The 25,428-nt window shown below is 43.2% G+C and overlaps 1 protein-coding gene across 1 annotated transcript in view; it reads left to right on the forward strand.

Annotated features, from left to right (window-relative positions):
* The first annotated feature begins 5,573 nt into the window (after window positions 1-5,573).
* Window positions 5,574-25,428, forward strand: part of lsm14ab (LSM14A mRNA processing body assembly factor b) — a 41,559-nt gene continuing 21,704 nt past the window's right edge. Inside the window, exon 1 of the mRNA XM_078400693.1 lies at window positions 5,574-5,884. Within this exon, the coding sequence (XP_078256819.1) occupies window positions 5,764-5,884 (121 nt within the window). The 5' untranslated portion in view covers window positions 5,574-5,763. The remainder of the gene's footprint in view (window positions 5,885-25,428) is intronic.

Here is a 25,428-nt window from a genome sequence, read left to right on the forward strand (position 1 = left end):
CAGCAAAAAAAGAAAAGAACACAAGACACACGACCCCAACACAAACATCCATCACAGTGACTCCAAACACCCCCTCACTGTGATGGAGGCAACAAAACTTCCCCTCTCCTCCCCCCGCAACCACGGACAGACAGCTCGACCCCTACCGAGGCAACCGACACGCACAGTCCCCGCAAGGGGATGGAAGGCCCCCCGGCCGAGCCGCCCCGGGCACTGAAACGTCCCGCGGCCGCACCGGGCGATGTTAAGTCCAGCGGCCGAGCCGCACCGGGCACTGAAACGTCCCGCGGCCGAGCCGCGCCGGGCACTGAAACGTCCCGCAGCCGATCCGCGCCGGCGATGTTAAGTCCCGCAGCCGAGCCGCGCCGGGCACTGAAACGTCCCCCAGCCGAGCCGCGCCGGGCACTGAAACGTCCCGCAGCCGAGCCGCACCGGGCACTGAAACGTCCCGCTGCCGAGCCGCGCCGGCGATGTTAAGTCCCGCAGCCGAGCCGCACCGGGCACTGAAACGTCCCACAGCCGAGCCGCGCCGGGCACTGTTAAGTCCAGCGGCCGAGCAGCGCTGGGCGATGGAAGGCCCCGCGGGCGAGCTGCGCCCCGGGGAAGAGACCTAATAAAAGAAAGGTTTCCCCCGCCCCACCCCACCTCCCCAACACCCCCACACATACACAGCCAAAAACAGAAACAAAAACCATCCCAACACCGACACAAACAAACAAAAAGAAAAAAAGACAAACAGACTGCCAGAGAGCCGCAGCCGTTAGGCGCAGCCAACTCCTCCCTCACCGATCCCTTCTCTTGTTATGAAGGCCAACATTCCATTGGCTTTCTTCACTGCCTGCTGTACCTGCATGCTTCCTTTCAGTGACTGATGCACTAGGACACCCAGATCACGTTGTACGTACCCTTTTCCTAACTTGACACCATTCAGTTAATAATCTGCCTTCCCATTCTTACCACCAAAGTGGATAACCTCACACTTATCCACATTAAACTGCATCTGCCAAGCATCCGCCCACTCACGCAACCTGTCCAAGTCACCCTGCAACCTCATAGCATCTTCCTCACAGTTCACACTGCCACCCAGCTTTGTATCATCTACAAATTTGCTAATGGTACTTTTAATCCCTTCATCCAAGTCAATGATGTATATTGTAAATAGCTGCGGTCCCAACACCGAGCCTTGCGGTACCCCACTAGTCACTGCCTGCCATTCTGAAAGAGACCCATTTATCCCCACTCTTTGCTTTCTGTCTGTCAACCAACTTTCCATCCATGTCAGTACCCTACCTCCAATACCATGTGCTCTAATTTTGCCCACCAATCTCCTATGTGGGACCTTGTCGAAGGCTTTCTGAAAGTCGAGGTACACCACATCCACCGGCTCTCCCCTGTCAATTTTCCTAGTTACACCCTCAAAAAATTCCAGTAGATTAGTCAAGCACGATTTCCCCATTCGTAAATCCATGCTGACTCGGAACGATTCTGTTACTGCTATCCAAATGCTCCGCAATTTCGTCTTTTATAATTGACTCCAGCATCTTCCCCACCACTGATGTCAGACTAACTGGTCTATAATTGAAGGAAATTGATCTGTCAACAGTCATAAAACACAAAATACATGAAACATGAAATTAAAGTGATGAGTGGAAAGGATTGGGGGCGTGCAAAGATTGGGGGGCGGGGGGTGTCAGCAGTCTACCCCACGACAGAAGGGGGAAGTCATACAGTTTGATAACCACAGGGAAGAAGGATCTCCAGTGGCGTTCTGTCCTGCATCTTGGTGGAACCAGTCTGTTGCTGAAGATACTCCTCAGGTGGACCAGTGTGTTATGGAGGGGATGAGCTGTATTGTCCAAGGTGCTCCGCAGTCTGAGGAGCATCCTCCCCTCCAAGACCACCTCCTATGAATCCAACTCAGCCCCAGGATGGAGCCAGCCTTCTTGATGAGTTTGTTAATCCTATTGGCATCTGCGGACTTCGCCCTGTTGCCCCAGCACACGACAACAAACAAGATGGCACTGGCTACCACTGATTGGTAGAACAACTGCAGCATCTTACTGCAGACGTTGAAGGGACGAAGCCTTCTCAAAAGGTACAACGGGCTCTGTCTCTTCTTGTGCAGGGCCTCAGCGTTCCTGGACCAGTCCAGTTTACTGTCCAGGTACACTCCCAGGTATTTGTACTCCCTGGTAAACTGCACATCTACACCATTGATGGAGACAGGGGACAAGGGTATTCCTTTACTCCTAAAGTCCACCAATAACTCCTTAGTCTTGTCGGTATTGGGCTGCAGCCCACACCACTCAACAAAGTATTCAGCTGCCCTCCCCTCACTTATGCAGCCCACAATTGCAGTCATCTGAAAACTTCTGCAGGTGGCAGGAGTCCGAATTACATCTGAGGTCCGAGGTGTAGATGGTGAACAGGAAGGGAGAGAGGACTGTCCCCTATGAGCCTCTGTGTTGCTCACCACCATGTCCGAGACACAGTTCTGTAGCCTGACATATTGTGGTCGTCCAGTCAGATAGTTGATGATCCAGGACACCAATGGTGTGTTCACCCGCATCTTCGTCAGTTTGCGCTTGTGCTATGGGGCCACTGATTGCTCATTTCTGGGGATTCCTGGGAAACTCGGAAGAGTCAGCAACTCTGCTGAACTCTATACTGCCCCAGATACCTTCCCCTGCAACCGCAGGAGATGCAACGCTTGTCCCTATACCTCCTCCCTCAACTCTGTCCAGTGACCCCGACAGTCCTTTCAGGTTAGGCAGAGGTTCACTTGCACCTCTTCCTACCTCATCTATTGTATCCGTTGTTCAAGATGTGGACTCTTATACATCAGCGAGACCAAACATAGACTGAATGATCATTTTGCTGAACACCTTTGCTCAGTCCGCCTGGACCTACCCAATCTCCCAGTTGGTAAACACTTTAATTCTCCTTCCCATTCCTAAACTGACCTTTCTGTCCTAGGCATCCTCCTTTGACAGAGTGAGGCAAAACGCAAATTGGAGGAACAGCATCGCATATTTCGCTTGGGCAGTTTACAACCCAGCGGCATGAATATTGATTTCTCGAACTTCAAGTAACCCCTGCATTCCCTCTCTCTCCATTCCTCCCCCACCCAAGTCGCACCAGCTTCTCTTTCTCACCCAACAAACAGCTAACCTGCAAACTACAACAGCCAAGGCGTTGTGCCATTCAAATGATGTTCACACAAGGCGTGGATTTCCCATGCTGCCAGCAACAAAATGCAGGGGACTAATTGCTCATTCCTGTTTCCTTTATCATCGTTACTCTTTTGCATATCTTTCGTTCATTGTTCTATATCTCTCCACATCATCGTCTATATCTCTCATTTACCTTTCCTGTAACTTTCAGTCTGAAGGATCTCGACCAGAAACGTCACCCATTCCTTCAATCTAGAGATGTTGCCTGTTCCGCTGAGTTACTCCAACTTTTTGTGTCTATCTTCTGATGAATAACAATTGTACAAATACTTTCTATCGATCCACATCCACCCTCAGAAAGTTAAAATAATACTCCAGGGTTACTCAACTGTTGGCAGACCAATTTCCCTCCTGGGATAAATAACATTCTATTGTATTGTATCGTATATCCCTTCTTTGTTTAGTTTAGATTAGAGATACAGGAAACAGGCCCTTCAGTCCACCATTGATCACCCGTTCACACTAGTTCTATGTTAACCCACTTTCTCATCCGCTCCCTACACACTCGGGGCTTTTTTGGTTTATAGGGACCAATTCACCTACAAACCCAGACTTTTTTGAGATGTGGGAGGAAACCAGAACACCTGGAGGAAGCTCACATGGCCACAGGGCGTGTGCAAACTCCACACAGCCAACACCCGAGTTTCTTCCTGTACAGCGATTTAAAACCTGAGAGGAATCAAAGTACACAAGAAAATACGAGCAGGAATCGGCCACCAGCCCCCTCAAGCCTGCCCTACCACTCAATATGACCATGACTAACTTTTAATTTGCCAGTTCCCCATAACCCTCAATTCCTCGATCTTTTGAATATTTAGCTATCTCCACCTTAAATATATCTAATCTCCACCACTCTCAGAGGCAGAGAATTCCAGAGATTCACCACCCAATGAGAGAAGAAATTTCTACACAACTTAGTTTTAATTGACTGGCCCCTTATTTTATGGCAAAATTCTCTAGTTCATGACTCTCCCACTAGTGAAGACAGACATCCCAACTACACTGAAAAGTCCATTTATGATATTATATGTTTGAATAAGGTCATTCCATATTCTTCTGAATTCCAAAACGCAGGAACACAGTCCCAAACGGATTAGCCTCGCTGATCAACTCTCTCATACCCGGACTTAGCCTTGTTAATATCCTTTGGATCATCTCCAATTTTAAATTGTCTAAATTTGCATCCTCTTCACAGCTGGCATTCCCTTATCTATTCAACCTGTTACAGCCTCAAAAATCTCCAGTATTATAGCATTCTATCCACTTCTAATGTTCATATTTTCACACAGTACACATGCCTTTGGCCCATCAAGTCTACACTAACTCAGAGTAATCCCATCAATCCTGTATACACATCCCCACCCATTTCATTTACCTGCAACCCATTTTCTCTCACACATCAGCTCCCTTTCTGATTCTTCTGTCACCCACCTCCATTAAGGGATAATTTAAGTAGCCAATTACTAGCATGTCTTTGGGAGTGAGTGGAACCAAAACACCTGGAGGAAACCCTCATGGGCCACAAGGAGAATGTGCAAACTCCACACAGGCAGCTCTGAAAATCAAGATTGAGCTTGGGTGCTAGACACAAAGTGTTGGAGTAACTCAGAGTCAGGTAGCACATTTGGTGAAACATGGATAGGTGACTTTTCGTGATAGGACCCTTCTTCAGGCTTGTCAAAGTTTGAAGGAGGGTCCCGACTCAAAATGTCACCTATCGATGTTGAGCCTGAAGGGTTGCAATCTGAAATGTAAACATAACCATATTCCCAGCTGACCCGCTGAGTTATTACAACAGTTTGAGTCTTTTTGCTGGAAATCGGCATCTGCAGTTGCTTGTGTCTGCCCAGACGTCTACCCTGGTTATTTCCATGCCTTGTGTCAGTGTGCAGTTTGCACATTCTCCCCATGTATGTGTGTTTCTGCTAGTTGATCCCAAATTCCTGCAGGTGAATTAGCTCCTGTAAGTTATCCTAGAATTAAGGCTAGTGGGAAAAGAATTAAAAAGTCCATGTATCAGCATGAAAGCAGAAACACAAACTGTATAGGATAATGGGACAGTTGCACACGGTGGACTGAATAGCCTCCCAAATACATTTACTTCATAAACTTGTAATATTGTGCCTGGATTTTTTTTTTAAACTGTCTATATCTCGCAAAATAAGTTAAAACACCAATTAACGAAATTAAAGAGCAACGTCGCTTTGCATTGAGCTTCACCAGACTTTCTTCCAACTTAGACCTGCAAAAGGACATGTTTATTAATCCACGGCTATCTTTCGAATAGCTGGACTACCTGGGATCAGATCAGGAGCTGCTAGTCAAGGTTGCAGTGTTGGTGTGGCGGCAGGCTGTGAGGGAGGCCCGGCCTGCTCCCTGGGATTTAAAGGCCGCCATGTTGGCCGCTGCCTGAGCAACGTCACAGAGCAGTGAGAGTGAGAGTGAGAGGAAGAGGAAGGGACGCCGATAATCGGCGTCCATCTGCTGTTCCACCAGCTCGCAGAGGGCCAGCCAGCGCACGGCGAACACCATGAGCGGCGGCACTCCGTACATCGGCAGCAAAATCAGCCTCATCTCCAAGGCGGAGATCCGATATGAAGGGATTCTGTACACCATCGACACCGAGAACTCCACCGTCGCTTTGGCCAAAGGTAAATGGCGCAGAGCGTGAGGCCCGGGCCTAGTCACGGCCTGCGCCAGGCCCAGTTCACCGAGCCCGCCTTACAATTCCTTCGCACTGCAGGCATGCCATTTACTCCAGAGACCAGCAGAAATGCCGATTATCGTTTATTTTACCCTCGAATTTAGCGAATTAAAAAAAACATGATTTAAAATGGCGGGTTTTGTCAACAGGATCCTGACTCCCTTCACTTTCATTTCATGTTGTCTCGCTGCGAGTTTTATTATGTTCTGATTTCTTGTCGTTTGCATGATTACGTGTTTTACAAATTTATGATTTGTTGTGAGTGTTTTGAGGTTTGGGTGAGTTGGTTTAAACGTAATCGCCATCCACACGAACAAAACAACTTGCTTTACTTTTGTTTATACCCTTGTCAAACTCATTGCTTTGTGGCTTCTGAATCTTTCTGACTACTTTTTAAATCAAATGTACTCCACCACTCCGATTCTTATTCCAAATTATACCCACGGATTCTCTTGATTTTGTTCTTGAGAAGTGAATTACTTGGACATTTGTGCACAACTCCACTGAAATGCCAGGAATTTGCAGCAACATTAATTTGTTTTTTTCAAAAGAAAAGACCATAAGGTGTTGTTTTAAACTTGCTTTCAAAAATGTTTCAAGTTTTTTTGACCAAATTGTTTGCAATAAGCTTGTTTCTGATTTCTACATTCTTAAAAGGAGCAGTACCAGAAAAAGAGTTGAACTTCAGTGTAATCTGCGAATGAATTGTTAGGTTGGTTTCTGAAAGCAGTTTTGTCTGTGAGTGTTTTGTTTTGGAGGAAGAGGGTTTGTCATTTGAGTCTAATAGATAATAGACCAATACTATTATAATTATGATATCTGATTATCTTGTTTATACCCCTGTCTGATTTTACATCGAAGGGGTTGATTTTATTTTGGTCCGCAGAGAAGACTTTTGGGTTGATTGCTAAGCGCATCCTTTGTACTCTCCATTATTGATTTTCTTTTGGGTTTGTAAATCCCATCAAATTTTGCCTGACATTTTGTTTATAATATCTCAATATTGTAAAGGAATTCATTTTAAATGTAACTTTTAAATGAGCAGTAGGACAAAAACAGACCATTTAGTCCAATGTTTGCACTTTGCCTCTCCTCCCCACACCCTGTCAAAACCTACTTTCCCTATCATTTTTTGCTCTGTAGACCTCAAGTACTCCCTGTGGCATAGAGTTCCAATAAGTCATTCTTTGGATATTTTTTTCTGAATACCCTGTATTTAGTCTTGTTCCTGATTTTAAAGTTCACTGATATATCCCATGGCTGTGTAATTGAACTATTTCATGGGGAAAAGTCCTGAGGTTCTTATTCTTTTCTGTCAAACAGTCTTGGACTACAAGTTTAACCATCACCTCATCAAGCCTCACTAGCACCATTTCTTAAAATGTTCAGTCAACAAATGCTACATTCTTGCACTGGTGGCCACAGTGAGAGCGATCTGAACCTGTTGTCCTCAAAGAGCTTAAACTACAGTCCATTTTGAAATGTTGTAGATATGGCATCAGTGTGCAGTGAACAGTTTGTCCACTTCCCAAGCATTTTTTTTGTACATACTTTGAGATTCACTGCATTGCTGGAGTTCAAGAGTGTTGGTTTGAGGGAGAATTTTAGTGTTTGCGTTATGGAGGGTCTGGAAGTTGTATGAAAACTTTCTAACAAATGGTTGAGATCTGAAATCTTGCAGCCTGTTTGCTGCAACAACAAAAAAAACTGCTGGAGGAACTCAGCAGGTTCTGCCTCTTGCATTTGAATCTTGAGCTAGCAGTTGGCACTAATTGGTTATGTGGGCTGAAATTTTAAAGTAAATGCCGGTCTGTCATGTTTGGTTTATTTACAAGTGATACAAATACACTACTGATGACAACAGATGAAAAGCAAAAACCTTAATGTTGGAAAGCTGAAATAAAAGCAGAATGCTGCATATACACAGCAAGTCAAGCAGCATCTGTGGAGAGAGAAACAGTACAAACATCTTCTAATGAGTGATGATAGACTGGAAACATAAATCAGTTTATTTTTCAGTACTTTGAGCATTTTTTTTGTATTCGTACTTTCAGTAAAACCAATTCCCACTACTTATGTGCATGAATAGGGCTTTGATGACATTGCACTTGGAGGAGGTATCACAAAAAGCTGGAGTAACTCAGTGGGTCAGGCAGCATCTCAGGAGAGAAGGAAGGTGACGTTTCGGGTCGAGACCCTTCTTCAGATGATGTCAGGGGGGCGGGACAAAGAAAGGATGTAGTTGGAAAGACAGTGGGAGAACAGGGAGGGGAAGAGAGGGACAGAGGAGCTATCTAAATTTAGAGAAATCAATGTTCATACCGCTGAGGTGTAAGCTGCCCAAGCGAAATATGAGGTGCTGTTCCTCCAATTTGCGGTGGGACTCACTATGACACTGGAGGAGGCCCATGACAGAAAGGTCAGACTGGGAGTGGGAGGGGGAGTTGAAGTGCTGAGCCACCGGGAGATCAGGTTGGTTAAGGCGGACTGAGCGAAGGTGTTGAGCGAAACGATTGCCGAGCCTGCGTTTGGTCTCGCCGATGTAGAGAAGTTGACATCTGGAACAGCGGATACAATAGATGAGGTTAGAGGAGGTGCAGGTGAACCTCTGCCTCATCTGGAAAGACTGTTTGGGTCCTTGGATGGAGTCAAAGGGGGAGGTAAAGGGACAGGTGTTGCATCTCCTGCGGTTGCTGGGGAAAGTGCCTGGGGAGGGGATGGTTTGGGTAGGAAGGGAAGAGTGGACCAGGGAGTTATGGAGGGAACGGTCTCTGCGTTAGCAGAAAGGGGAAGAGATGGGAAGATGTGGCCAGTGGTGGGATCCTGTTGGAGGCGACGGAAATGTTGGAGGATAATTTGTTGTATACGCTGGTTGATGGGGTGGAAGGTGAGGACAAGGTGGACTCTATCCTTGTTACGAATGGGGGGGAGGGGGAGCAAGAGCGGAGCTGCGGGATATAGAGGCGGCCCTGGTGAGAGCCTCATCTATAATGGAAAAGGGGAAGCCCCGTTTCCTAAAGAATGAGGACAGCTCTGATGCCCTCATCACCTCTGATGAGGTGAAACACCTCATCCTGGGCGCAGATGCGGCGTAGACAGAGGAATTGGGAGTAGGGGATAGACTTTTTGCAGGAGGCGGGGTGGGAAGAAGTGTAGTCAAGATAGCTGTGGGAGTCAGTGGGTTTGTAGTAGATGTCGGACACTAGTCTGTCTTCTGTGATGGAGATAATGAGATCCAGAAACGGTAGGGAGATGTCGGAGATGGTCCCCCACTTGGAGGATATATTCCTGATCTTCCAATCTATTTTGTTAGGGCTGGTGCACTACTTTATCAGCACTTTCTCTGCAGTTGTAATACTTTTTTCTGCGCTCTTGTTTATTTTCTCTTTTGCATTACCGGATGTGCTCATGCGTGGTATAATTTGCCTGGATGGCGCGCAAAACAAAGTTTCTCACTATCTCGGTACCTATGACAATAATAAACTAATACCAATAAATCAATACCAAGACCAGTGTTCACTGCAGTTTAGGGTGTACTTTTCTTGGGACAGGTGGAGCTGAAGTCCCTTGGATAGCTCTAAAGATGGAAGGTTGAGGAGAATGTGCCTTTCTTTAGGGATTATAGGAACAATTCTAGCCCTAGTGTTGCCTTGGGTAAGAGCTTTTCTATTCTGAACACAATGGATGATTGAAGAAGGCCCATGACCCGATATGTTGCCTGTCTATTCCCACGCCAGATGGTGCCTGAGTTCCTCCACCTCTCTTGTATTTTGATCAAGATTCCAGCATCTGCAGTTTTTTTGTGTCTCCATGACAGATTTCTTAACTTGGTGATTATGGCTGTTTGGAATTGTCTGCTTCAAGGGCTGTGGATGCTCAGCTTTTGAAAATATTTGTGGATCGATAGATATTGGACATGAAGGGAATCAAGGTGTGGAGTGGGATTCGGTCCAAAGATTGTGGTTGTGAGTCATCTATGATCCTTTTGCAGCTTGGTCAAGCTTTATTTATTGTGTACTTGCATCTGATACTGTTCTATTTTCCAAAAAAGTAAGGGTTACAAACTCTGAAGCTTTGCTTAAATTTGTCTTGTTTTTGCATGATGTGTTGCCAGACCATGGCATAGTCCAGCCATGCATCAAATTTGCCTGAACTGCTGAGTTACTCCAGCACTTTTTTTGTGAATCAGCATCTGCAGTTCCTTCGGCCCAAGTTGTCTATACTGAAATGGTTGGCATACTGGGCTAGTTCCATTTTGCCCGCATTTGGCCCATATTTCTCTTAAAGCCTTCCTATCCATATATCTGTCCAAATATGAGGTGAAATTTGAGAATTTGAAAATCGTTACGATATCTTCTATAGCTCCTTCTGTCAACTCGTACCAGATACAAACTTCCCTTTGAGATAAAGTTGCCCTGAGGTTCTTCTAAATCTTTTTCCTCTCACCTTAAACTTATGCCTTCCAGTTTTGGAACCCTCTACCATTTGTAAAAGCCTGTGAGCTTTCACTTTTATCCATGCCCCTCATGATTTTGTATATTTCAATAAGGTCACCCTCAGACTCCTACACTCCAAAATAAAGTCCCAGTCTAACCAGCCCCTCCCTAATTATCCTACACACAAAGTTGATAGTTCTTATTCTGAATTCAGGATGTTATTAAAGCATGCAATGGAAAGGCTGCCCCTTTAACCCAGGCCATATCAGTATTCTGGATTGGGCTGCTAGATTGCAGTTAACACTTGAGCTATACAAGTTACAGCCAATGAATGTTCCCAACACTAATCAACTCTCCTTAATGCTCTGAACATAAGGAACTGCAGGTGTTGGTTTGCTGGAGTCTGAAGAAGGGTACTGACCCAAAACGTCTTCTATCCATGTTCTCCAGACCCACTGAGTTACTCCAGCACGTTCTCTCCAATGCATGGCTTCTGGTTGCTCTTCCATCATGATTTTGATGACCGTTTTAAAATCTTCTATTAGTCACTTCTCCAAGAAGAAAAAATATATATTTTCCAATTATCCTGTCATCATGTTGAACATGTGTATACCCCAGAAAGTCTTGATGTTCTTGCTAAAGTTAGATCTTCATTCTAGCTGAGACTGAATGCAAGTTTGTTTTGTTTGCATTGTCCAAGTTTGCAAAGCAACTTTCTGAAACCTTAACTGACCTGCCAATTTGTAGGAATGCGGTTATTCCACCATCTGCAATTATTTAAAAATAGTTATGCAGCATGGAAACAGCCCCTTCGGCCCACTTCGGCCCAACCTAGTATTGGTATTGCATTATTATTGTCACGTGTACCAAGATACAGTGGAAAGCTTTGTTTACGTGCTATCCAGTCAAATTATACTATACATGAGTGAAATCAATCAATACACAAGTACAACAGTTCAAAGAGAAAAATATCAGAGTACAGAATATAATGTTTTCAGCATTATAGCATTACATTTACAGAGAAAAAGTGCAAGGCCCATGATGAGGTGGTTTGGTAGATTGGAACTGCACCTTAGTTTATGGCACCTCTAACCCAACCAAGTTGCCTACCTTAATACCCATATCCTGTGCCACTGACCAGGCCTGCTTGTGCTGATTTGTTCCTTCAGTGTCTTTGTATTCTTAGCTATGACTTCAATTAAGTTCTAGAAGTAAACACAGTCTGTCGTCTGCTGTTTTTCAAAATCACTGCTTTTACGTAGGCTACAATCTTAGTGCAAATTCCCTTATTTAACACCTGACTTTACCATTGCTGTGTGCATGGTATGCTAGAGAGTATCTGCCCTCATGCTTGGGGTGATTCCATCCTGTTCAGAAAATGTCTCCTTTCCTTCCCAGTGATGATGAAGGAACTATTATTTTAGAGCCCAGAGAGTGGGCATCAATAGAGTGAAGGGTCCCATTGTCACTTGAGGTTGCTCCTCTTGCTGCATGCATACAATGCTGTGATTGCTTGAGGAAGTTGTTTTATTTCTATTTAATTAGTCTTAGCATGTACACCATGCTGTCCAGACTAGCAGTTATTGTCCAACCGTTGAAAAGTTTGATATGGGCACTTTTTTTTACTGTAGCAATTTCATGTTCTTCATAACTGTTTAATCCAAGTAGTCCTCGACACAGGGAAATTTACTATCGTCTAGTGTAAGAATCAGGGTTTGGCTAGACAGGAATAGGATGACTGCTCTCCTTCCTTGAAGCATACAAGTGAACTGGTGGCTTATCATGGCAATCTTGCAATTTCACTGTCACCTTTTCTGAGACTTTTTATTCTCAAATTGTTTTCAAACTAAATACAAGCTCTGACTGCTGCGGAAGATGAATTTGTGGTCTGTTGATTCACAGTCCAAAACCATGGGAGCCCATGCTTCTTGCAGGCAGAGTTCAGTTACTAACAATGGCTCCAGCTACCTTTATATTGGAGACTAAACTGGGACTGAAATTGAAATAAGCCAATTTGCTTTTCCCCTCTTCTGTCATAGGTGAGACCCTCACACGTGTCTCCTCATTACCCTGCAGCTCTGCTCTTACCCACCCCCCCCCCTCCCCATGCACCTTATACAGGGCAGCGTACAACCTAGCCGTATGAATGTTGATTTTTCTATCTTCAAGTAACCTTTGCATCTCCTTTCTCTCCGTACCACCCCCACCCTAGTTGTCATATTAGCTCTATTGTCAGAGTGAGGCCCAGCGCAAATTGGTGGTCTGCTGTCTAAACACTTTAACTCCCCCTCCATTCCCACACTGACCTTTCTGTCCTGGGCCTCCTCCATTGTCAGAGTGAGGCCCAGCGCAAATTGGAGGAACAGTACCTCATATTTTGCTTGGGCAGATTACCCCCAGCGGTATGAATATTGACCTCTAAGTTCAAATAACCCTCGCTTTCTCTCTCTCTCCTTTCCTCCCCCTTCCAAGTTCTCCGACCAGATTGACTGTCCCTCTGATTACATTGTATCTCTGTTTGCTTTGTTGTCACCTTCTCCTAGCTAACAATGGTCTATTCTACATTTTCCTTGATCTGAATCTCTTTTGATCTCTTATACTTCCTTACCTCTGTAACTCCGCCTCCCGTGATGCTCAGTCTGAAGAAGGGTCTTGACCTGAAACGTCACCCATTCCTTCTAACCAGAAATGCTGCCTCTATCTTCAGCATAAACCAGGACCTGCAGTTCCTTCCTACACATACTAGTTTCACCGTCGACCTGTTGAGTTCCACTGTCTGTGTAGCTCGTTATTACCTATCCCACAGCCAACAATGGATGATTGTGGGCTCCACAGTGCCTTGATTATCATATCATTGATATCTTCTATTCATTTGTCCTAAGTACTGTCTACATCCTTCGTTTCCCTTTCCTCAGGCTCTCTGTCTGAAGAAAGGTCTCGACCCGAAAATGACCTATTCCTTTTCTCCAGATATTTGGAATCTTCAATAACAGAAAAAATGTTTGAGAAACTCAGTAGGTTAGGCTGCATTCATGGACCGATTGCGTGAATGTTTCTGTTCACGGTCACTTACTGAGAAGTAACGCCACTGAAAGGTCATTGACTGACAAGTTGAGCTGCATTGTGTTGACTGTCCAGCTAGTCCCAAAGGGAATACTGGCATTTAGCTGCTCCCATCTGTCAGTGGAAACCAATCTTAAGGGCCTGTCCCATAATCTTAAGGGCCTGTCCCATGGTGGACATAGGTTGACTTAGGTTGTCGTCTGTGTGGTCATAGGTGAACGTCCTACTCGCGACGATTGGGTCGCCGGTTGTCGGTAGCTTGTCGTAGACATTGTCATGGGGGGGTCCAGTCGCCAGTTTTTCGGGGTCCTGCTACGACTATGACAGTCGCCAGCAGTCGCCTAAGTGGGACAGGCTCTCTACTGCAACCTGTCATGCTGGGGTAGTCGCTTGTGAGACCTGCCATGGGATCAGAGACTTTCCAATGGGAATTATCAATGGGTGTTAGGAGGAATAATCAAATTGGATTTCATTTACTTCATTGTTTTTAATGATTTAACATAAGAAAAAAAAGATGCATCACTCAGTCATCCAACTGTTTGAGATAACTCCAGTCTTCAAGATTATAGCTGATCTTCCACCTGAGCGCATTGTCCTGCACTTTTCTCACATGCCTTGGTTACTTTAACATCAATAAATCTTTTGAATGAACAAATGAGCTTCCACAGCTATCTGAAATACAATGATCACCATCGTCTGATTGTAGAAATAACTCAATAACAGTCTTATGGAACCTCCCTCTTATTCTGATGCTGTGCCCTCTGGTTCGAGACCCCTTGCGCAGTCAGAAGAAAGATTGTCCTGCATTTGCCCTCTCTAACCTCTTTCAACTCTAATTCTAGAGATTATAGGTGGAGTCTATTCATCCTCTGCTCACTTGACCATCCTGCCGTTCCTGGCAATCAGTCTAGTGAAATTTTGCTACCTTTCCTATATGACAAGCACATCCTTTCTTAGACAAAGAAACTAAAACTGTACATTGTACTTCAGGCATGATCTCGACAAGCTCAGTGTAATTGCAGTAAGAATTGTTACATCTTATATTCACATCCTGTCATAATAGAGGTTAATGTAACATTTGACAGTGTATGCTGCTGACTTTGAGCTCCAGGGACTCGGATTTGATGCTGACCTCAGGTGCTGTGTATGCAGACTTTGCATATTGTGTTGATGACTGCAAAGGTTTCCTCCAGGTGCTCCAATTTCTGCCTGCAACTTAAACATTTGCCAACTGCAGATGTAAGTAAATGGACAAGGTAATTTCATAAGAGTTGTAACCTACAAGTCTACGCGCACGTCTTTGGGATGTAGGAGGAAAACGGAGTATCCAGAGGAAACCCATGTGATCAAGATGAAAATATGCAAACTCCACGGATAGCACATGAGGTCAGGATCGAACCCAAGTCTCTAGCAACTCTACTTATCACGTGTGATAGTTTGCTCACAGCAAGACCGAATAAAGAAAAATTTAGCAGGCAAAAATTATGCAGGCATTGCAAATTTAAGCTAAAAACAGAGTGCCAGAAGTACTCAGTTCTGATGAACAGGTATGGAAATATTTTTCTTCAATTACTAACTGACAAATAATATTACTAAAATATTGAGCATTTTCAACATATTTTGTGTTTGGGTGTTTTGCTTCAGATGCTAATAGGACTATTTACAACATTTTGCACCAAAGATTTACAGCTGAGCAGGTATGGTTAGGCCTTGGCATCTTTACCAAGTTATAGCAGACTTATATCAACTAAGATAAAAAGATAACACTCAAGTTAGCAGAAATTTTGGAATTGGCATCTATTTTAGTCTAATTCTGCAAATTAATTATTAATTGTGACAGTCTGAAGGAAAGGCAAATTTAAAATTGTGTGGAGATTTAATTTTTTTTAAATTTGAAAACAAAATTGTGTAGATAAGCTTGAATTGTGTTGTTTTGATCTTCAGTATCAATCACAGTAATGTCACGAGAATTTAAAGATAGTGTTAGATCAAAGGAAAAGGCTTATGTTGCCAGAAGAGCAATGAGCCTCAGGATTAGAAAAAAATCAGAATAAGCAAAGGAGGCGCAACATATTGTGTAGGAAGGAACTGCAGATGCTGGTTATACACCAAAGTGGGGTAACTCCGGGGCAGGCAGCATCTCTGGGGAGTAGGAACGGGTAAGGTTTTGAGTCGAGACCCTTCTTCAGGCCCAACATATTAACAAGGAAAGGGGAAATAGTATTTATAGTACTCTAGCAGGATACATTAAAGCAGACTTACAGCAACTCTGTGACCTACTGTGCCTTCCAAATGGGAAGACTTGAAGGATGTTAGTGTTCAGAGAGATCCGTGTGTCCTTGAACAATTTCTCTTGGAAATTAACATGCAAACAGTTGCAAGACCAGGACATTGGCCTTGGTTACAAGAGAATTTGAGTTCAAGAGCAGGGATTTCTTGCTCCTGAGCTCTGGAATATTGGAAAGGAAACAAAAAAATGCTGGGACATCTCTGGAAGTCTTGGATAAATGAGTCCCTACCAGAAACGTCTTCTTCATAATCTTCTGACTGAAAAAGGACCATGATCAGAAGTGTCACATGCATGTTTTCCAAAGATGTTGCCTGACTCATTGAGTTACTCCAGCATTTTGTGTGTTTTTTCTTGCAAACCAGCAACTGCAGTTCCTTGTGTCTGAAATATTATATGCAGGTTTGACGAGCTTCCTGAAAGAAGGAGAGTTAAGTGCCCTGGGCCAATCTAGAATTCATAAGAATGAAACATCACATAAAATAGTTGCAGAAGTTCAGACGGTAGAATGATATTTCTCCTGGCGGTGGAATCTAGAATCAGAGATCACTGTCAAAGGGAACAGCTACTTCAAGACAAATGTGATAAATGTCTTAAGAATTGTGAATTATCACCCAAGGAGGCTTTGAAGACTCTTTTGTATATTCTAGTCAGAGATCAATATTTATTTTTGGTATGAAGGCTTATGTGGTTAGAACAGGAAGTGGTGCTGAGGTAGAAGAGCAATAAATATATTGAATAGCAAGAACAGGTTAAGGGTTAAGTTTGTCTGATCTGTTCCTATTTCTTGTATCTCCTTGGTCATAGAGCTAAACAGTCCTTTCGGTTCAACTCATTCATGCCGACCAAGTTGCCTGACCAAGCTATTCCCACTTGCACCTGGCCCCATCCCTCCAATTATTTTCCTAAAATGTTTCTGATCAGTTGTCTTAAATATTGTAATTGTGCCTGCCTCCACTGGCAGCTTGTCCCATGTATTCATCACCCTCTGTGTATCTGATGAACTTGAAATATCTTCCCATTTTCACTGCACATTTTGGGAGGAAAAGGTTGCACTTCACTGTTTACGCTTCTTTCAGAACATAGTTCAGTTAGTTTTTAAAAATGTACAGGCTCCGTTTAAGTGTTTGATTTATTTACTCTTGGTCCAGGAAAATAACTTAGCTGTGCTTAATGTAGCTACTGTATGTGAGAAGAACTGGATGGCCGGTTATGACTTGTTTGCATTGTGTTCTTGTGTTCAGTTCAGTAATATTGGAAACAGGCACTTAAGTAATGTTTTTCTTGACTTTAGAATGTTTGGGAGCCAATGTACTCTTTTTGATATAATGTTGCTGTTACCAGACAAGGAAATGTGGTGTCTAGTTTGTTCACTGCAGAAAACCTAAATGCAGACTAAAAATTCGGTCTGACTTTGTGTTAATGTGATCTTGAATGCGAATTTTATCTTTACGTTCACTTGGGTGAGTAGGCAGTCACCTGGCAGAGAGATTTCTTCATCGAGCTGTGGACAACGTATTTGGCAAAGGGATGAGCAAAAAAAAAAAGTTTTTACAAAGGATGTTCAAAAATGTGAAAAGAGCATTTTCTGCCAAAAGTTGTTAGTCTTGTGCACTTCATTACCTAAATGTGGCACAGCTGCTGCAGTTGGGTGATTGCTGTGGCTTTCTGTAATTGTTTATTCCGTTTTGAAGATTGTCTCATGCTAAGACTATGCAGCTGGGTGTTAATCTGCATCTTCTCATTTGCATTGTAATTAACCTTGGTGCATCAAATGTAGAATGAAGAGAATTCTGGCTGTTTCAGTGCACGGTTAACAGGAGTTTGTAATTTATTAGATCAGGAGGATAGGTAAACAAATTTTCATTTTTCCACCCACACTTTTTCTCCATACCCACCATTTCCCTCCACAATGCTGCTGCATCTCTTTGTTGAATGATTCCAAGATTTTAATCTTCCAAAAAATGTTTCTGAAAATCTATTCCAGTTACAATTTAATTCAGATGTTTATACCTGGTACTCTATTGATCTTCAAATAAATAAAAAACAGTGCTGGAGAAACTCGACGGGTCAGGCAGCGTCTGTGCAGGAACGGTCAGATAATGCTTCGGTGTAGGGAAAAAAACTGCAGATGCTAGTTTAAATCGAAGGTAGACACAAAATGCTGGAGTAACTCTGCGGGTCAAGCAGCACCTTGGAAAAGAAGGAATGGTCTGAAGATAATGCTTCGGGTTGGGACGCATCTTGTTTAATGATATTAGCCACCACCTTTCCAACCATAAATAATGTTTTCTGTTTTTCCTCGCATTGGTTATTCTAACTGTGAATTAACTTCAGGAGATTAGTTTTCTTGTCTCACTGTCACAGGTTACTGGGTTCACTCAAGGTGAGCAGAAGAAAGTGGATCTGCTGATCTGTCGCAGTGCTGAGGGGTTGGCAATGCTGTAGTTTCGGTGACTTGTTATACTGAAGCTGCTGCACTTTGATGGTGAACTAATTCCCAAGGCACCATTGAGTAAACCAACATAACAGAATCAGATGATCGGTTCACGATCAGATGTATGGTTGTGTTCGGATTTGGCTTCTGGATGACCTACTAAATTTACAATGGTGATGATACTTCAAACACTCGATTGGCTATAAAGTAGTTTTGAATGTCACTGAAAGGAAGCATGCAGGTACAGCAGGCAGTGAAGAAAGCCAATGGAATGTTAGCCTTCATAACAAGAGTAGTTGAGTATAGGAGTAAAGAGGTCCTTCTGCAGTTGTACAGGGCCCTGGTGAGACCGCACCTGGAGTACTGTGTGCTGTTTTGGTCTCCAAATTTGAGGAAGGATATTCTTGCTATTGAGAGCGTGCAGCGTAGGTTTACTAGGTTAATTCCCGGAATGGCGGGACTGTCGTATGTTGAAAGACTGGAGCGACTAGGCTTGTATACGCTGGAATGTAGAAGGATGAGAGGGGATCTTATTGAGACATATAAGATTATTAAGGGGTTGGACTCGTTAGAGGCAGGAAACATGTTCCCAATGTTGGGGGAGTCCAGAACCAGGGGCTACAGTTTAAGAATAAGAGTAGGCCATTTAGAACGGAGATGAGGAAAAACTTTTTCAGTCAGAGTTGTAAATCTGTGAAATTCTCTGCCTCCGAAGGCGGTGGAGGCCAATTCTCTGAGTGCTTTCAAGATAGAGCTCTTAAGGATAAGCGGAGTCAGGGGGTATGGGGAGAAGGCAGGAACGGGGTACTGATTGGGAATGATCAGCCATGATCACATTGAATGGTGGTGCTGGCTCGAAGGGCCGAATGGCCTACTCCTGCACCTATTGTCTATTGATCATGAAAAATGCACGTCTTTTCATGCACTTTGTACTGGGACAGGCAATTGTTGTGACTGCCTGACAAATGCCACAATGATTCAGTCTGAGCTGAGCTATAAATTGGTTAATTATCTTGCCTGGCCTGATTTGTCTCTATAGATAAACATTACAGCATGTGGTGTTTATATTTATGGTTAAACTAAATTATACAGCTTGTTATGGTAGGGTAACTCATTACTGTTTTGTTGCTGACTTCGCCATGATGGTTTAGGTTTATTATTGTCTCCTACCAAGTACGGTCAATAGCTTTGTTTTCCATGATCAGATACTCTATATAAATACAATCAAGTCAACCTCAAGTACAATAAATAGAAAAAAAGGGAAGGGTACTGGATGGAGCATCTCGGTTCCACAGACAGTGAAATGTCCACAACAGGGTAATGGTGAATTGCACAGTGCCCTGGCTTATGGAAGGACCATTCAGAAGCTTGATAACAGAGGGGGAGGAAACTGTTTCCTAGGTTGGTGATACACCCAGAGATATTTTATTCCAAAGCCTTATTTTTTAAGACCATGAAGCTGAACATCTGAGGATAGGATATGATTCTAGTGCTGTGTTTGGGTTTGGTTTCTCCTGTGCAGTGCTCACATGAGAGGTAAAACTGACTCAGTCCCAGCTGTAGGGGAGGCTGAACAGTACAGGATCACCCTTGCTTGTTGGTCTGACCTGATCTGTCCCGGCACTAATTTGATATTCTAGATGCACCTTGCTATTTGTGAGCCAAGGGACTTTGTGACACCAATGTCAGGTAATTTTTTTTCTTGCAGCAGAATTGTTCAGTCTTTCCTTGAATGACTTGGATTTTTGTTCCCAGCCATTGAATGCTAGGATCATCTTGGCGCAGCAGCACACTTTGTATGGAGTTACAATGAATGTTGCATGTTTTTCTCCTGGTGTATCTTATTCGTTTAGTGGTGCAGATTATAAAGTACATTGATTCTTCTTAATGTGGATGAGACTTGTCTAGATGAGAGAAGACATTTTTACATCAACCCAGTTGCCTATCTGATTTGTGAACAAATAAAGCATTTACCTGCTGTCTTCTTTCAATGGATTTTGATTTAAACAGTGTTCATACATTTTCCTTGTTATTACGGACTATCAGAATCTAAATAGAAATAGAATGATAAGTAATTTATGTAAATTGCACCTCAGCCCAACTGAATAATGTAGGTGTGGATTTTGCCCATCAGTGTCTTGAGTTGTGTTTTATAAAATAGCGTTTTTAAGGTTCTGACAATGCTGGTGCACTGTGATAATTAGTTGTCAACTGTGTGGATGTTTCCCCTCTCCCTGTTTTTCTAAGCAAGATTAGTGTTCGCCATATACACCTGCTCTCTGCATGTTGCTATACACTGTGTTGTTCCAGTATATACTGTGTGTTGTTCCTGTCTGCTATACTTGATTTCTAAGCAAATTGTCATTCTGCAAAGTTCTCATAGATTAACATAAATACATAGAACTGTACAACCTATCGTTCCTCGATGTCTGTGCTGACCACAATGCCAATTTAAACTAATCCCATCTGCCTGGGCAAGGTCTATATCCCCCTATCCTCCGCCTGTTCATGTGCCTGTCTAAATGCCCCTTAAATGTTGTATCTGCTTCCACCACCTGACCGAGAAATGCGTTCTACCACGCTCTGTCTAAAAAAAAAACTAACTTTGCAGATCCTCTTTCAACTGCCCCCCCTCCCCTCATCTTAAATCCATACCCTGTTATTTGACATTTCCACCCTGGAAAAGAGGCTCTGACTGTTTACCCTAACTATGCCACTAAAAGATTGATAAGTCAAAAACGGGTTTTTGACTCTTGTTGGAGGTTGAAAGGGAAAGCTACGGGTTGATTCAGTTTGTAAGATGAGAATAATTATTTTAACATCTCACACGATGAAAACTGACAATGTAGAATGCCTCGTGTCAAACAACCACCAGCAAGCAGTAAGTGTAGCAGTTACTCCATTGCCAGCTGTAAGTCCACTCATTCAGTTTGAAGATGTGGGTTTAAAATATGCCTCAGCATTGGAGTATGTAATGTGTTTGAGTTGGGATGACTGTGTGTGTTTGTGTGGGCAAGAGAGAGGGAGAGAGCAGAGCATATGAGGTTTTGGCTGGTAGTACAGGGTACAGTGGAAAAAAATAATGCTACGTTGTGGGTTGAGTGAGAGAATTGGAAAGAGTGGGTGGAATTTAATCTTGCACGAGGAGGATATGGGTTGGCATTGTTGATTGTAAAAACTCTTGGAAAAACTATGAAAAGGTGCCAAACTGTCTTTCCACCACTTTCTCCTTCCCACCCACTCCAGCAGTTCACAAGATTCAGGTGAATTTGAAAAATCCCACTGCATCAAAAATGGGAGTTCCTAATACATGCCCAGTCATTAATCTTGCTTTTAGTGAAATGTTACTATACTGAAAGCCGCTGTTTAAATTCCTGTATGGCTAGCTTGCTCACTCGTTTCTTTACGGTTGTTGTGTAACTTCCCATCACAGCGTGTCTGCACCCCTGCCCTTCTCCTGACATCCCTAACTTAATTCTCCACCGACCTCAGATCTTTCCAGTGAGCTGAAAACCTTGAATCAACTTGATCACTAGGCAAGTTACATAGGGCATTGAATTAAAAAAAACGAATGACCATTTATGGATGTGCATTGCTTTGTGCCTATTCTTATTAATGTGCTCTGACTTTGATTGTTTTGAAAGAACGTAACTGTTAAAACTTTAAATTTTTTGCAGGGTTCTTCACTGGGAACAGTATTGAGCCTTTTGCTGCTCGAGAGTTGTAGAAGATCAGTCATTTTCATTCAAAATAGAGGGCTTCTAGATTTCTGTACATAAAGGGTAAAAGGGGTATGGGAATGTGCAAGAAAATTGGATTGAGGTAAAAGATCAATCAACTGATTTTGGGAGTGGTGAGTTAGGCTAGACAGGGTTATTGGCCTACGTGCTATATTTGATAAATGGTATCGGGAGCAGTTTGACCAACAATTGAGTCCCTTCAATTCCTGTGTAGGAACAATTGAGGAAGGAAAATAATCAATCTTTGGTCATTTGGAGCAGTGTTTGTGCTGTTGCTGGGGCTAGCTTTCAGTTGGCTTGAGCTTGAATCTGCTTTGAATCTTTCAGGTAGCTCAAGTGCCAGATGTAAAATGTCATTCGAGTAGCCCAGGGAATTCTCCTTAGCTAAGTTATTGATCAAAGGTAGCTATCACTGTTAATTTAGAACTGGCTCCTTCAACCTCTACACCTCTAATACTGAGCAACATTTGACAGAAGGGATGCAGTGTTTATTGGTTTGCTAAGATATGTGTGTGCCATTGTGTTTGTTCGCTATTCTATTTGAAGATTTCCAATTTACACCTGCTCAGTGTTTCTTTCACAGTCAAAGTTACAAGAGACAAATTAGGTAATGAAATGTTGAATTGCTGTTTGCTGTATGTCTGTGAATAAATTGTGTAAGTGTGCTTGCAAATAAGTTTCTCCCAAGTGAAAATAAAGACGAGGTCTTTTTTGCATGCATACCCCTTTTTGAAGTTCTAAAGCATGTTATTTTTTAAGAGGGAAGATGATAATGGTAAGGAGATTGGCATTTCTCTGTTAATAACAGTTATATAATGCTGTCTTTTCAGCCCATCTGTTCTGTGGTGAGCATCAAATACCCACACTAATCCCATTGGCCGGCACTTGGTCCATAACCTTGATGATTCAAGTGCTTGTTCAGATACTTTGAGATTCTTTGTCTTCTCTACTGAATCAGACAAAATGTTCCCGATTTCCTCTAGTCACTGGATGGAAAAAAATCCCCCTAAGGTCCTCTTTTAAACCTCTTGCGCCTTACACTGATCCTGCACCTTTTGGTTTTGGACAACTCTGCTTTGAAGTTTCCAGCTTTCTTCCCTAAATAAATACCATTCTTCCTTGTCCACCCTTCAGGTCACCTGGTGCAGATGTGATATTGCACTAATGGCACACCATTTGGAGTCCTTGGGAAATGAGACAATGAGCAAAGCATGACTTGTTATTGATTTGGTTTGTTACTTTTGATGGTAAGGACACAAGACAGACATTGTTAGAGAGTGAAAATTGTATGATACACCAACAGGCCACCCGGCCCATTACCTGGATGCCCACCATTTTTCCAATCTACACTAATCCCATTTCCCACATTAAGTTAATATGTTGCAATGCAATGCCTGTGTGAGTGTCTCTCAAACGTAGTGATTGTATCTAATCCCATCACCTTCTCTGGCAAAGAGTTCCAGCTATCATCCACTGTGTATTTAAATACTTTGTCCAAAATCCCCTTTAAGAATCTTTATCTCTCACCTTAAACCTATACCTTTTTGTTTCTGATACCTTTACCATGGGGGAAAAGGTTCTAGCTGTCTATCCTATTTTTGCCCCTTATAATATTCTCTATCAGGTCACCCTTTAGCATCCTATCCTCTAGTGGAATCATCCAGCCTGTCCAAACTCTCCCCATAACAGGAATCTTCCAGTTCAGATCACATCCTGGTGAATCTCCTCCATACTCTCTCCAATGCAACCAGATCCTTCCTGTAGTGTAGCAACCGGACTGGAGATGAGAACTAAAGACTTGAACCCCAAGATCCTTCTTTATATGTCTTACCCCTATTTGACTTCTCAAAATGCATCACTTCACACTTGTGTGGATGAAATATCTGCCTATGCTCCATCCAACTTCCCGACTGACCTGAATCCTTAGGCAACCTTTCTCACTATCCCCAACACCTTTCATATCATCTATAAACTTCCTAATCAAGATTAAAATCACAGGATTAAGGGTTGGGTGGGACTGGAATTTATTCAGATCATGGGATTCTGAGGAAGTTGGCAATGGAGATCTTCTCATAAAGGGGTGCTGGGATTTTCATAGAATGTTTGATGTAGAACCAGACCATTCTATTCTGTTGACGTATGGCTGGTCTTATCTATATTCTATTCTATATAATATTACCAAAACTCTCATCTTGTTTGTGGATATATTTGTTCTCGAAATACAGCCAAAACGGTACATGATAGCGCAACAATTTTAGTCCTACCCTACTCGCCATTCCCCCGCAGAATCAATAAATCAAGTTTTGTTACTTTTTAAAAACAATGAACTTATTAAACTTTAATAAATGCGCTCCCACTTTAGTAAATGCGTTCTCCCCCCCCCCCCTCAGCTGGGAGGACTGGCGCCCGTCCCGGCGTGCCCCGCACCTGACCCTCCCATGGTGCAGCGCAGCGGCAGAGGGTCAAACAAGATGGCCATCACTGCCGAGCTGCCACTGCAGGAAAGGTTTCGCTCTCGCTGATGCAATGGACGCCCGGGGCCGATGTGAGTGGCTCCTTCTCCCCTTCCCTGTCCCCCCTCGACTGCCCACAGCCCCGGGAGACACTTCACGGCCAGCAACGGGTCCACGGATTGTCAGTTAAGGGAGGGTTGCCGGGCCCGCAGGTGAGGTTTGCACCCAACGGGGGTTGCCGCGCCTGCAGGAATGCCCGCAGAAGAGATTTGGACTAGACGGGTCCATGCCCGTCTAGTGCTCCAGAAAGGCCAGTTTCAACTTGGTTGATAATACTCTGTTAACCATCACCTTTGTCCATTGTGCAATCCAACATCAGCACTACTTGCTTTTAACTTATGGTTGTGAGTTAAACTCTTTGAGGAAGGTGATATGTGGGCTTTAATTTTGTTTCCTTCATTGGTGAAAAACCTTGTCTACATTTACCCTCGCATGTCCATAGCAACCTCATTTTGTCCACCAAATTCTGCAGACCTTGGAAATCTGAATGAAAAACAAAAAATGCTGGAAAAACCTTAACAGGTTGCCAGCATCCGTGGAAAAAGAAGCAGTTCATATTTCAGGTCTGATTCCCTTGGTTGGAACTGAGAAAGAGAAAAACACATTTCATTTAATTTTTCAGTTATCTAACCCAAAGAGTGTTTTCTTTAGCAATTTTAAGCACAGGGGGAATTGAGTGACAAGTGGGTAGTACAATGGTAAGATTAGTTCTTTAAATTGATTGAATATACCAGCAAGAAAAAAAAGATGTTTGCATACTTGTCAAGCAGTGTACCATATCAAGTGGAAACATCTTAGTGAATGGTAGAGGAGTTCAGGTGCCGAATGAATGCTCTGTTTCTATTTCTTATGGTCTTATATCCTGTCTTAGATGAGGAGGCCAAAACTGTGCACATACTGTATAATTGTGGTCAGACATGTTTGCTTCTGGATTCAACACCTTGCAGTGAAGGCCAATGTGCCATTTATCACTTTAAATGCTTCACTGGCCTGCATGTTTGCTTTCAGTGATTGG

This window comes from Rhinoraja longicauda, chromosome 6 (genome assembly GCF_053455715.1).
Source record: "Rhinoraja longicauda isolate Sanriku21f chromosome 6, sRhiLon1.1, whole genome shotgun sequence".
In the NCBI taxonomy this organism is placed as follows: domain Eukaryota; kingdom Metazoa; phylum Chordata; class Chondrichthyes; order Rajiformes; family Arhynchobatidae; genus Rhinoraja; species Rhinoraja longicauda.